The sequence below is a fragment of the Lithobates pipiens genome, unplaced genomic scaffold, assembly GCF_037356315.1.
Source record: "Lithobates pipiens isolate NorthernLeopardFrog02 unplaced genomic scaffold, aLitPip1_a1.2 Scaffold_25, whole genome shotgun sequence".
NCBI classification, from domain to species: Eukaryota; Metazoa; Chordata; class Amphibia; order Anura; family Ranidae; genus Lithobates; species Lithobates pipiens.
This window is the reverse complement of record NW_027507787.1, coordinates 45572087-45585624: the sequence shown is the minus strand read 5'-3', so window position 1 is coordinate 45585624 and position 13538 is coordinate 45572087. Positions and strand designations below refer to the sequence as shown.

The window sequence follows — 13538 nt, the reverse complement described above, 5'->3', positions numbered from 1 at the left end:
AATAGTATCAAAAATCACACACATATTTAAAAATACCCTTCCTTCACCAATAAAAAAGACACGGCTGTATAAGAAGGGTATTTATATATTTGTGTAATTTTTTATACGATTTTCTTTCAATATTTCCTTTGACTAGTATTCCAGTCACAGTTTTTCTTTTCTATTATTACATATGCTGCAGGAACTGCACTGATGTAGTGAGTTGGCATATTTATACAGGTCAAACCATTTTACCTCTTTATTAGCTATAAAAACTGACAGGGGCTCTAATTCTTCTCCACTGTATCCATTCTACTGCATATTGCATGAGATAAAATATTGCATGGTTTCATGAGATAAATACCGTATATTCTAATGAAATACCACATGCCTTATTTTAGTATTTTTTTTTTTCTGTGAATGCCCAAAAAAATTGTTAAAAATGCTATGAGCTATTTTACCGCAAGTATTAAATCAGAAAATACAGCTTTGTGAATAGAGCCCACTATCTGTGTATTAAAGCTTTGTGAATTGAGCCTTTTGTGCGACAGAAGGCGGTGACATTCACACAAGAGGCCAGAGGGTGTTAAAATCAAGCAAATGGGGCCATAGTTTCAGCCCCTCCCTCTTCCCCCAACTATAGGCGTTGGTGAGGGCATGCAGATACTCGGGGCTGTACATATGCCACAGCAACAATGCTTTGCGGATGACAAAAATGAAACAGTATGCTGCTTTTGGCAGGCAGTAATGACACAAAATGCGACCCATTCAAATGAGTGGAGCCGCATGGCAACCTCATGCAATGTGCACAGTTGTGGTGCAGTGATGAGGCATGTTGAGGATTAAAATAGGTGAGGATGTGATATTTTGCCTCCACACCGCCTATCACACACCTCTAAAAAAAAAATTCAGAGGAGTGGCTTTGTGTGCCACACGTGTGAAAAAATTCTTATGTATTAATGTTATATGAAAGGCAATTTCTTTTTAATTAAAAAAAAAAAATATGTTATCCTTACTTGATCTGTGCAATGATATTGCACAGAATGGTTCCTTACCTCCTTTTCCAGAGTCCCCCCAAACCGGTTGTCTTCTTTTTCATCTGAGTGCCCCCATAGCAAGTCTCGTGCAATGGGAGCGTCCATAGTCACACACAGTACAGCTCCGCCATGTCCCCCACTCCCCCAGGGTAATATCTAAGAGGCAAGAGTATCTTTTGAAAATGTTATTTTTTTACATAAGTTTTAGAAAATGTGGAAAGGTATTGTTTTTTGGTTTTTTTTTACACAAAGTGTCAATTAATAAGATACAGTATCTCAAAAACATGGCATAAGCATAGTTAGAAGTACTTTTCATAAACACATTCTACTAGGGATACCACATTAATGAAACTTTTTCACAGCCTAGCGACACAGAAAGGCCCAAAATCCAAGGAGCACATTCAGGCCTTCTAGGGTCATAAATTATGCATCTAATTTCCTGACAGCCTATCACATTTTTGGAGGCCCTGGAGAACTAGCACAGAGGAGACATCCACAAAATTACCACATTTTGGAAAGCAAACACCCGTTGCACCTGTGTGACACTGGGAGGAGCCCCGTTGATCACTCTGTGCACATATAGTGTTCCCATTCACTGTCAGCCTTTCCACCAGGCACCAGTCCTGTCTCTCACTGCACCTCCATGGACCACATACTAATATATTTTTTTCACTACTAGTATTGTCCACATCAAGGTAATATTCCTTATGGAATAGAATCACATAAAGTCCCACACAATATTTCCAGCTGGTTATCTATCCCTTCATGAACAGAGAAGTATTATTTGTACCCTGTGGCCCTCTCACAAAGTTTATATAACTTCACCTTGTATCTGGCACATATACTTGGGATACACTGTTTGATGCCCAGCCTTCATGTAAATAGGATGAGTGAAATATCAATGCAAATATGCTTGTCATGAGTTTAAATCTGAGAAAATGTTGATGAAAAAAACTAATTAGTGGCCTATTTTTTTTAAAGTACTGCCATATTCAGTGTGGATTCTAGGAGGGCACAGGAAATTGTCACTAAAATGGGGAAATCTCATAATCAATGTATAGTGTGTCCTGGACATAATTATTATTATACACGATTTATATAGCGCTAACAGTTTACGGAGCTATTCTATAATTTAGAGGGGGGACAGCACAATTACAGTACAGTTCAATACAGAAGGGAAAGGAGGGCTCTGCTCATAGAGCTTACATTCTAAAAAAAAAGGTAATAAATACAGGGAATGATTTGATGGGGGGTGGCTCGGGGACAGTTGTTATCCAAGTGATCCCAGTACCACCTCTTCAGGCACTGCCAGCCCACCTGGCTGCAGCTGCCCCTTTCTCCAGCCCTCTTGGCTAAACAGTCCTCCCAGGCTGACTCTGCATTCATCTCAGACTGCTTTCACATAGTCCTCTGAGGCTGCCTCTCAGTCCTCCCCAACTGTAACAGTCACCAGCCCAGACAGCTCCTCCTCACCTCCACTCTCATTCTTCTGGAAGTTTCTAGCAGATGCTGCCTGTAAGTCATCCAGCCCTCCCTGAGTCACTCACGCTGACCCAGAAAAAAACTTGTTATACTAACAAAACCTATTTTAGCACACTAGAGGGTGCTACAGTAGCAACAAGAGCAAAAAAAAAGGATATTTGGAAATTTTGATGAGGCTGAGAAAAGATACTTTTCTGAGTTAGGAATACTTGGAAAGAATGTTTTTTTAACCATTGTTTAGTTTCCCAGTAATACCTTACTGGGGAGGACAGACTGACCTGGAGAAGATTCTCCTGGGGCACAGAATGACCTGGGGGGGGGGGGGGGGGGATGTGACTGTACTGGGGCACAAATTCAGTAAAATTATCCCTCCCAGGTCAGTCTGTCTCCAGTACAATCATCCACCCTGCCCCAGATCAGTCAGTCACACTCTGTACAATTCCTCCTCCCTCCCCCTCCAGACCTCAGACAGACTTTAGTGGCATGGGAGGAGTGGTGGCCAGTCCATACAGGGAGCAGGGGTGCTGCCCCCCTAATCCATGTGCCCGGCCTCTAATCTGCATGCAGGTCATCGGACGCATGGATTCAAATGTGTTTTTTTTACGCACATGATTACAGCCTGAGGCTCTAATTGGCTTCAAAAAAGGGTTGGGCTCGGGGCAAAGAGCACTGTGCCCTGAGCCCACCCAGTTGTGTGCCAATTGCGAATCAATATTTGCTAGAGTGCGTGGCTTGGCTTGGTTTGTCACCCCCCATCCCAAAATATTGAGCACCAGCCGCCACTGCATGGGGGTATACCCAGATTAGGATGATATCAGCGCCCCATCCAAAGAGAACATGATGCAGCTGCTCAGGGCTGTACACATAATGCAACAAAATTATACCATCTGTTGTGATCAGCAGGCAGTACTATCGCCAAATGTAATGCATTCAAGTAAATGGGGATGTGCTGCAACCGTGAGCCAAATGCATGGCTCATGGTTGCGATGCAGTATTAACATAAAAGAGCAACCTGAGATAACATGCACTGGCAAGTTAAAATCATTTTTTTTTGCTGGAAAATTACTTAGAACCCCCAAACATTATATATATTTTTTAGACACCCTATAGAATAAAATGGCAGTTGTTGCAATACTTTGTCACACCGTATTTCCGCAGTAGTATTACAAGCGCAATTTTATTTGGAAAAAATACACCTTTTTGAATAAAAAAATAAGAAAACAGTCAAGTTAGCCCAATTTTTTTCTATATTGTGAAAGATAATGTTACGCCAAGTAAATTGATACCCAACATGTCATGCTTCAAATTTGCGCCCGCTCATGGAATAGCGACAAATTTTGACACTTAAAAATCTCCATAAGCGACGTTTAAAAATTTCTACAGGTTACTAGTTTTGAGTTACAGAGGAGCCCTCTTGCTAGCATTATTGCTCTCACCCTAACGATCATGGCGATACCTCACATGTGTGGTTTGAACACCGTTTACATATGTGGGCACAACTTACATATGCCTTAGCTTCTGCACGCAAGCACGAAGGGACAGCGTGTTTTTAAAAAAATATTTTTCTTCTACTTTTTTTTTGTCTCTTTAAAAAAAAAATTTGGATCACTTTTATTCCTATTACAAGCATGACAGGACCTCTTTAATGTGAGATCTGTGGTCAAAAAGACCTCAGATGTTGCATTTACACTTAAAAGCAACAATAAAAAAAGGCTTTTCTTTTCAATAAAAAAAAAATATTTAATGCTGTTGGGAGGAAGTGATGTTTGATGTTGCTCCAAAGGCATAGAGCTGAGTGGGGGCCATCACTCAACTTCCTGCCCATCAGGCCAGAGGACTGGATTGTCTCTGTTGCTTCCAACAGCATCCGGTAAGACCACCGGGATGTGACGGGAGGGGGTGGGCACCTCTCCTGCCACCCATAAAAGTGATCTTGCAGCGAATCCGCCACAGAGACCACTTTTAACCTAAAGCGGACCGCCCACTGTGGAGAAAAATAAGAGGGGTTATGGCATCTGCTGCCATAACAATGGTATTTAACGTCAAAGTACCGACACGGTGGGCAGTCTGGAAGTGGTTAATTAAAGTGTTTGTAACCCTAAAAAAAAATAAGATCCTGTTCTTTTAAGACATGAATAACAGCACAGAGCTTGTGCTGTGCATTTCTTCTCTTCCTAACTTGTAATAAACCTAGTTAATCCTGCCAGTTCCTGTGTCCCCCTGCCTCTGCTAACCAGGATAATCATGGCTGCTGAGCCCTGACTACCGTGGTCAGTTTACGTGCCTCGTCATCTGCAGGTCTGCTCTCTCCTCGGACAGTCTCTCCCCCCTCCCTCCCTGTCATCATGAGATTGCTTTCCTCCCCGCCCCTCCCACCTCTATTCAGCTGCATAATGCAGCACATATCAATGTATGCCATGCAGATATGCAGCCATTAAAGAGGTAGTAAACCCTGATGAATTTACTTCCTCTTTCATTCCCTCCAAAGGTAAAGCATAATGGACTACTATGCATCGCAAAGTATTCCATTATGTGTCACTTACCTGACACAGGAGCCAGCGATGTCACCGCTGTCCCCTGTAGTCCGGCGCATCCATCTTCTCGGTGGGGTCTCGCTGCTCCGCCGCTGTCATTCGGCAAAGCCGCGATGATATCACTCCCACGCATGTGCACGGGAGCTGACACGTGCGGCATCTTCGTCGTTGACGGTGCCGCGCTCAGTGCGCCTGCGCGCCGCTGTCTATGGCGCATGCGCCGTAGACAGCGGTACCTGTCTTTTGGCAAATATCTCCTAAACCATGTAAGTTTAGGAGATATTTCTTGGACTTACAGGTAAGCCTTAATCTAGGCTTACCTGTAGGTCAAAGTGTGTTGTAAGGGTTTACAACCACTTTAACAAGAGTAAATGTTAGAAATGAAAAGGCTAAATACCGTTTCTCACACTGCAGCTGTGAGGTCACGTGATCCTGGCCTCGATCTATGGAGAGAAGCAGGAGGGGCCAAGATTCCCCTCTGCTGGCTGCCTGATGTCACAGGGGAATCTCGGCCCCACTTGCTTCATTCTATAGATCGGGCCAGGCAGTGCAGGGGGATTGCAACTGGCGATAGATTTACATCGCTGGACATTGTTTTGTTTTTTTTAAATAAAGAAATTGTCAAAAACTGTCTCTGTGCTTTTATTACTTTTTGGCACTTTTTTGGTGAATGGATATCCTATTCTAATTCACATGAAGGGGGGGGGGGCGGGATCTGGGGACCCCCTTCTTAAAGCCCTCTACCTGCAGGCCTCCACAACGATGAGTGCTCCTCCCCTCCTGAACCATACCAGGCCACATGCCATCAACATGGGGACAATGTGCCATGTTGAGGGCATGTGGCCTGGTATGGGTCAGGAGGGGAGGAGCGCTAGCTCGTCCCCGTCCCCCCCTTTACTGGCCTGCCAGGCTCTGTGCTCAGATAAGGGTCTGCTATGGATTTTGGGGGGGGGGGACCCCACACCGTTTTATTTTTTAATTTTGGCATGGGATTCCCCTTTAAATCAATACCAGACCCGAAGGGCCTGGTATAGACTGGGGAATGGACCCCAAGTTGCTTTTTCAAACATTTTTCTATTGCTAGCAATGGTATTGTATTGCCGGAAATGTATTTATTTATTTTATTTATTTCATGCATTTTGTTTCCTTTAGAAATTTTATTTATGCTGCAGTTGGTTCTATACATGCTACTGATGCGTCACTTTACAGGCAGAATAAGGGGACCCCCCCCCCAGGCAATATAGTTAAAGGTATCTTTAATTTTTTTGTTGCATTTTAAGCAGCATTAAAATCAATGCTCCTGTAAAAAAAATGTTTTAATGTTTGCATTGATACCTATCCCCCATGCAGTACCTGGACCTCCATACCCTTTTTATGGTCAATTGCATATAACATATAATTGCATATAAGCCTTTAAACTACATGGGGATTTTTCAAGTTCGAGTCCCAATAGACTTTAATAGGTTTCACCATTTGGGTCATAACTTTTTCTCTCTTTTGGAGTTCTGATGCAAACTGTACAGGGCGGTGTTCGGCCCATCTCTAGTCTTTAATATGTTCATCAAAATCGGCTAATACATTTAAAGTGTTGGTAGGTGCAACATGGTGTGACAGCAGTAAACACTCAGAGCCCAGTTGCAAGACCGGCAGGAAGACCAACCAGGCATACTCACAGGAAGTACAGTGATAAGTAGCAGAGGTAGGTCACAGGTGTTCCGACAGCATCTGCCTTGAGGAGTGGTATGAGGCTCTGCCAGTCCACACTCAAATACAGAGATCTCCAGTAGAATGGCGTTTCCCTACTAGTAAATGTACCGCTAGCTGATGGCAAGTACTGTCCCTGACATATAGATGAACTATCCCTACTCTGTCCACACACAAAATGCGCACCAAACCCGGGAGCCAGAGTCCTTAATAGACTCGGCCTGACCCAAGATGGCCACCAAAGTCACATGGAATGCCAGCATCCAATCAGATGCTGCCTCTCTGTGATCAAGGAGATCATAGATGAACAAGACTCCTCCTGACCCACTCCTCTTCTTGCATTGCTTCTACTGGTGAGCCCCACCTGCAATGGAGAAAATAGACTGCATCTGCCTACAAACACATCTCTCCAGAATGACAGTGCTGCTGTCAAAAGGTGTCGCTGTTTCTGCTCAATTTACAGTAGAGGCACTCTAGGACAACATGTATTGCACTGGCAAGATCACCAGCTGAAAATAAAGGGAAAAAAAGCCTAAAAATGGAAATGAATGCAGCCACCACATTTAAGAATCGCTAAACTGCTACATATACATTTTTTGTTTTTGGATTTAAGGTGTTTCTAAACCCACAACAGTAAAATAAGTCTGTATACGCAGACCCCATTTAATCTCCTGATAGTACAGAGCCTTGGGGTGCTCAGTTTGGTATGTATTGTTAGAGAGTTTTTTTTTTATCTTGGGAGGTTGCATGTGATTGGCACTGGGCCAATCAGCACTGTCCAGACAGAGGGTCAGGGGTCATGCAGCCTCATAGGACAGTCAGAGGAGGATGAAAACTCCTCTACAAGCTTTAACCAGTGCTTGTCTGGACATTGATAGAAGTAACAAGCCTGCTAAATACTGCTGATTAGAAAAGGTATTTAGTAGTTTATATTTATTTAAATAATTGCATGTCCATATTATGTGTACTGTGGGAGACCAGATATAGTGAATCCAGGGTCCTAGGTTTAGTAATACTTTAATACTGCTTTAACTCAAAGTTCCCTCTATTGCAGGGATATGCAATTAGCGGACCTCCAGCTGTTGCAGAACTACAAATCCCATGAGGCATAGCAAGACTCTGACAGCCACAAGCATGACACCCAAAGGTAGATGCATGATGGGACTTGTAGTTTTGCAACAGCTGGAGGTCCGCTAATTGCAGATCCCTGCTCTATTGCCTCTTTCAAATTCCTCTTTTTCTGCTACTGACTTCCTCTTAGAGAGTGGCTACATTCTTTCTCTATGGTCCTCTATTCTCTATACCCTCTATTACCAGAGACTATGCGATTTGTAGTGTACATAGAGTAGTGCACATGACTGCAATTATCATGTACTGTTTGTTCCAAACAGAAGTGATAGGAAAAGGAGAGGTTCGGGAGCTCATGGAGAATATTACAAGGAGGCAAAAAAACACAGTAAGAAACAAATGAATGAAAAATGACAGGGTCATCAGGTAGTGTGTGTATGGATTATTTTTGGAGAATAAGGAAATAGTTTAGTGTTGCTTTAAAGTCTTACTAAACCCAGGACTCTACATTCACTATATCTGGTCTCCCACAGTACACAGAACAGGAAGTGCAATTATTATTATTATACAGGATTTATATAGCTCCAACAGTTTTCACAGCGCTTTACAACATGAGGAAAAAAGAGAAATCAGGGGGGCCCTGCTTGTTAGAGCTTACAATTTAGATTATTTTAGTAAATATAAAGTGCTAAATACCTTTTTTCATCAGCGTTATATTGCAGTCTTGCGATTTCTAGATCTGGTTAAAGCTTGTAGCAGGAGTTTTGGTTCTCCTCTGACTGTCCTATGAGGCTGCAGGACCCCTGACCCTTTGTCTGGACAGTGCTGATTGGCCCTGTGCTGATCACATGCACCCAAGAAAAACAAAACAAAAACTCTCTAGCAATACACACCAAACTGAGCATGTGCAGAGTGACTCCAAAAGGCTCTGTCTTATCCGGAGATAGATCAGGGACAGTGAAAGAAGGAGAGGATCAGAGAGGACAAGGTCAAACAGCCTTTTTACACAATGCAGAGGATTAACCCCTTAGGTTCCACAGCGAGTATAATAACAAGCATTACTACATGTACAGACTGATTTTACTGTTGTGGGTTTAGTAACACTTTAAAGGTCATCAGATTTATTTTGCCATTTGACAATCTTATGGAAACAGATCATGTTAGATACATTTTATAAGAGTATATATATATATATATATATATATGTGTGTGTGTGTGTGTACATATATATATATATATATATATATATATATATATATATATGTGTGTGTATTTCTATGAAGCCTTGCCACCCAAGGGTTACTTGTGCAGGAAAGGACACTGCACTTGTGGATGATGAGAAGGCACTTTTGCCCAGAGATATGGGTGCAGAGTGAAGTTTGAATTATACATGGGACCCTGTCACTCGGCATTCTACGCTCAGCTCTGCACTCACTCCCCTTCTCCCTTCACATGAGCTCCATCCTCGGCCTCCCCAGGCACATCCCCCGGTGGGCGGGTCCGCCCGATGACAGACTCTCCCCCCAAGCCCCGCCCACTCCACTACAGTCCCAACACCTTCTCGAGCGAGGTTCCCTCTCGGGCCACACCCTCCTGTCACTGCGCCCCCCCGCTCATTGGCCCCGGCACTTTTGAGCGGCGTGTTTTAGCTCCGCCCCAGCCAACGCCGCTGCGCGCCCAGGTCCGGAGCGCTTCCAGTTGAGAGATGGCGGCCGCGGCAGGTAGATCTCTGGTGCTGTTGCTCTCCAGGAGCGGAGGGGGGCTGGCGGCGCGCTCTCCCGGATTCGGAGGTAGCAGGCACCGGCCTGATAGGACGGTGAGTGACGAGCTGGGGGGAGCCGAGACTCCGGGCCGGGGAGGAGAGGACGGTGCGGGCTGCTGTGTCAGGACAAGGAGGGAGGCGCCCCGGGGCGGGGTGTCCAGGGAACTCCCGGCTTGTGCTGCAGCGGTTGCTTTAGTAACTCGGAGGGGATCCTCCCTGGCTGAGGACACTTCGTTCTGTCCATCCATGTGCTGCATCCGACCTGCTCTGCTACTAACTTTACATGCTGCAGTCTTTCTACATACCGGGCTGGTGGGGATCCCCAGTCCTCCCCTCCTTCTCCCTGCCATGGGGGATCCCTGCAGTCTGATCTGTTATTTCCACCACTGCAGTCCTCCTCTAATCAATGTGTGCACCCAACATTCCCAACACTGGGGGTCCTGGCTGTCACCCCCCCATGTAATAAGGAAGTAGGACTGGCCCTCCCATACAGGTGTCCCCCATACATCTCCAATAAAGATCTGATGGCCAATGTCCTCCTTCCCTGTCCTGACATCTGTCTGTGTTGCCCTGGACATACAGACCTGCAGCATGGACTCTACCATACATACACTGTATCTTTTCCAATGATCAGCCTCCTGTAACCTTGTATCCCAGCACAATTGTGATAAAAGTAGCAGATCTACCATTATGTTATATCTGCTACTTTTATCACAATTGTGTTGGGATACAAGGTTACAGCAGGCTGATCATTGGAAAAGACAGTGCTTGTATTTCTCATTCCCCTCTGCTATGCTGGTATATGTCAGTACATTGGTGTAGTATTGGCACATGGCCAGCCAATGAGAGCAGGTGACAGTATGTTGGTGTAACATGAGTGATGAAATCATGCTATTGGTTGGTTACTGCACACTGCTGTATTGGAGAAAATGTAATGATTGCCTGTTCAGTTACAGGTATAGGCCTGTATGTATATGTATATATATATATATATATATATATATATATATATATTCATGTTTTTTTTTTTGTTTTGTTTTTTGCCCCTTAGGGCTTCACACTGCTGCAATATGAATTTGATCCGATTTGCGTTGCGATTTTTTTTCCTTGCAAATTGTTTATTTTGGCGATTCTATGGCAAATATTGCATTGAATTTATTCGCACACAGTTCAAACTCACACAGGACCCTTTTTTTTGTTCACAGCTTAGATTCGCAACCCATTGATGTGAATGGCGCAACTGTTATTTTAATGACTTGCGAATTTTCAGCGATTGTAACGACTCAAATTCGCAATGGAATTTGCAGCAGTGTGTGAACTGGCCATTGACGTTGGCATATGTGTTCGTGCGCGCACATAAGCGTTTAGGGGCAGTAGTAAAGAACGTCGGCTTTGTGCGTCTATGAGCGGAGGCTGTTGAGCTGTAACAAGCTTTTAGCTGCGTTTTGACATTTTTATGCATTTTTATATTATAGGGAGCATCTTTACTGAAAAAAAAAAAAATGGTGAAACATAGCTAACATCACATTATTTTTAAGGCTGTTTTTTTTTCTGGTATTTTTAAAAAATGTCCTGTGTGAATGAGGCCTAATAATAATTATCATAATTAAAATGACCACTTAAATCCTGTGGAAATCTTCACACTGGTCATTTGCGGGTCCGTTGTGTTTTTTCGTAGTTCTGCTTGCTGCATTATTTTAAATGTATTTATTTTTCCTGTGGTTAAAAACGCCCCCAAAAATTTGGTAAAGAAAACACAAAATTAAATGCAACAAAAACTCATCAAACGCAAAGTCGTTGCTTGCTTTTTATTTTTTTTTTTTTTGTTTCCACACTGGGAACATGGCAAAAATGTGCAAAAATTATGGAGAAAACATATGCATTTTTATATATGCATATCCTTTTTTCTAAAAAAAAAAAAGGAGCAGTGTGAAAGTAGCCTAAGGCTGGTAGAGGCCAGGCGCGTGGTGCAGGGCTGGTAGAGGCCGGGCGCTGGCCACATTGTACTTGCAGTTTCTTCTTTTGGCAATTCTCATTCTGTACTCTGCCAGACTTGCATTTCAGTGCTATTTTTGGTAAGAAGCATCTCATTAATAAAATATGACAGTTTTAATATGGAACATCTTTTTGGAAACTTCTTTCCGTGAATGAGCAGATTTAGTGTGTTGCTGATGGAGTTGCTGGCTGCAGCGTCCAGGAAATGACATTTTCATGACCAGGATGGTTGCCCTCCATACGCTCTTAAGTTCCTTCCTTTATTTTTTATTTTTTTCTGCCTGTTCAAATGATGGTTTCTTTATTTGCTATATTTATTTTTCTTACTGATTTGGTAGGGAAGGATGACAGACCAAGTCTGCTTGTTTAAACAGGATATTTTTACTTTTATATTATATTAATGTTCTATTTATCTGATGATGGAGGTCAGTACGGGCAGCTTGTGCAATATATACCTGCGGCTATATGATAGAGGTTGGCAAGAACATGCTGCTTAATGGAACTTGGCACTTTATTTTAAAGCGGATGATTGTTGATATATAGAATATAGATTACTAATAATCCTCCTGCTGCAATGTGTTGGTCAGAATTTAGCACCAAGTTCTAAAGCTATTCATACAGTGTCAATTTTACAAACTGAATAAAAACCGGACGTGAGCAATACAGAGCATGCTAGTGATTATTTTCTGAAAATGTCAGTTTCCTGGCTGTCATGCTTAAGCTCTGGCTTTAGTTATTTTTGACTTGTCATTGATTTGTAAATCCTATGTGGGTCATGAAAGCCGAAGACCACAAATCTTTATCTACATTCCTGACCAGGTCAGTCACTCAATGTATTGATGCAAGAGGGTGAGCCTAACAGCCAGATAATTAGCCTTTTCATAAGTGGAAAGGTAAGGGTAGCTTCTGTATTCCCCCTCATGATTAGAAAATTGAAAGCGACCCTTAATGCGCCAAGGCTGCTTTATATGTAGGGCTGTGCTGATACTAAGCATTTGCACACATACTCGTACTTGTGCAAATGCTCTGATACCTGAAACAGATACGTTTGCAGGGCGATGAATTACAAATACAAAATGAATTGGCTCGAATCGCATGTGAATTGAACAGTTCACATGCCTGATGGTGTCCTGTGTGGCTCTGAAACGTTGCAATCTGTTGTAACCATGTGATCTCTGAATAAAGCTTAGGACCCACTCTGGAGATCCTTGGTGTGCTGGTGACATTCGTTTGCTTTGAACAGTAATGCAGTGCAATGTCAAAGTGACTTCAGCCTGGGTTCACACATGAACGGTGTGGGAAATGGCATGCGATTCACAGGAATCACACCACTTCACTGTTCAAATTGCATACAATTCTGTGCAATGCAATTCAAGCTCATTCATTTTATACGTACTCAAATTGCACCACAAAGTTATCGGTACTCGCTGTTAAAGGTATCTGTGCAACCCTATATATAACCCTCCTCCTTCATTCCTTATTAACACTGCTTCAAAAGGCAGACAATAAATTGAAATTAATTTACATCCATGCTATTAAAGTCAACTAAAATACAATTTATTAAAAAAAAATTTGATTTTGGCCATGAGAATTTTTTGGTTTCTACGCTTAAACTTTAATTTCGGCGCACCACTAGCTTAGGTCTCCCAGTGTCTCCTGGGACTTGTAGTTTCAGTACACGTGGGTTGCCAAGGTTGCCTCCCAGGGCTACAGCATATATTATTTTCAATCCTATTTGCCCACAACCCACTAGAAACCTAGAAACAAAGTGATAACAAACCAGAGGAGTGCACAGAATAGGGTTTGCTGAGTAATAGACCAGCAGGACTGTCCCATTAAATGTGTATTATTGCTGGCAGGTTCACTTGATGGCTAAGAAGCCATAAAAAAAAGTGAGGCTTGTTCAGAAATATGCACATCTGGACCTGATGATCTGTGCCCTTATGTTTTCTGCTTGGAGATGGGAACCATTTTGTG

The 13538-nt window shown here is 42.9% G+C and overlaps 1 protein-coding gene across 1 annotated transcript in view; it reads left to right on the top strand.

Moving 5' to 3' along the window:
* The first annotated feature begins 9455 nt into the window (after positions 1-9455).
* The window catches only part of MCU (mitochondrial calcium uniporter), a 165659-nt gene continuing 161576 nt past the window's right edge, over positions 9456-13538 (top strand). Inside the window, exon 1 of the mRNA XM_077454407.1 lies at positions 9456-9620. Within this exon, the coding sequence (XP_077310533.1) occupies positions 9510-9620 (111 nt within the window). The 5' untranslated portion in view covers positions 9456-9509. The remainder of the gene's footprint in view (positions 9621-13538) is intronic.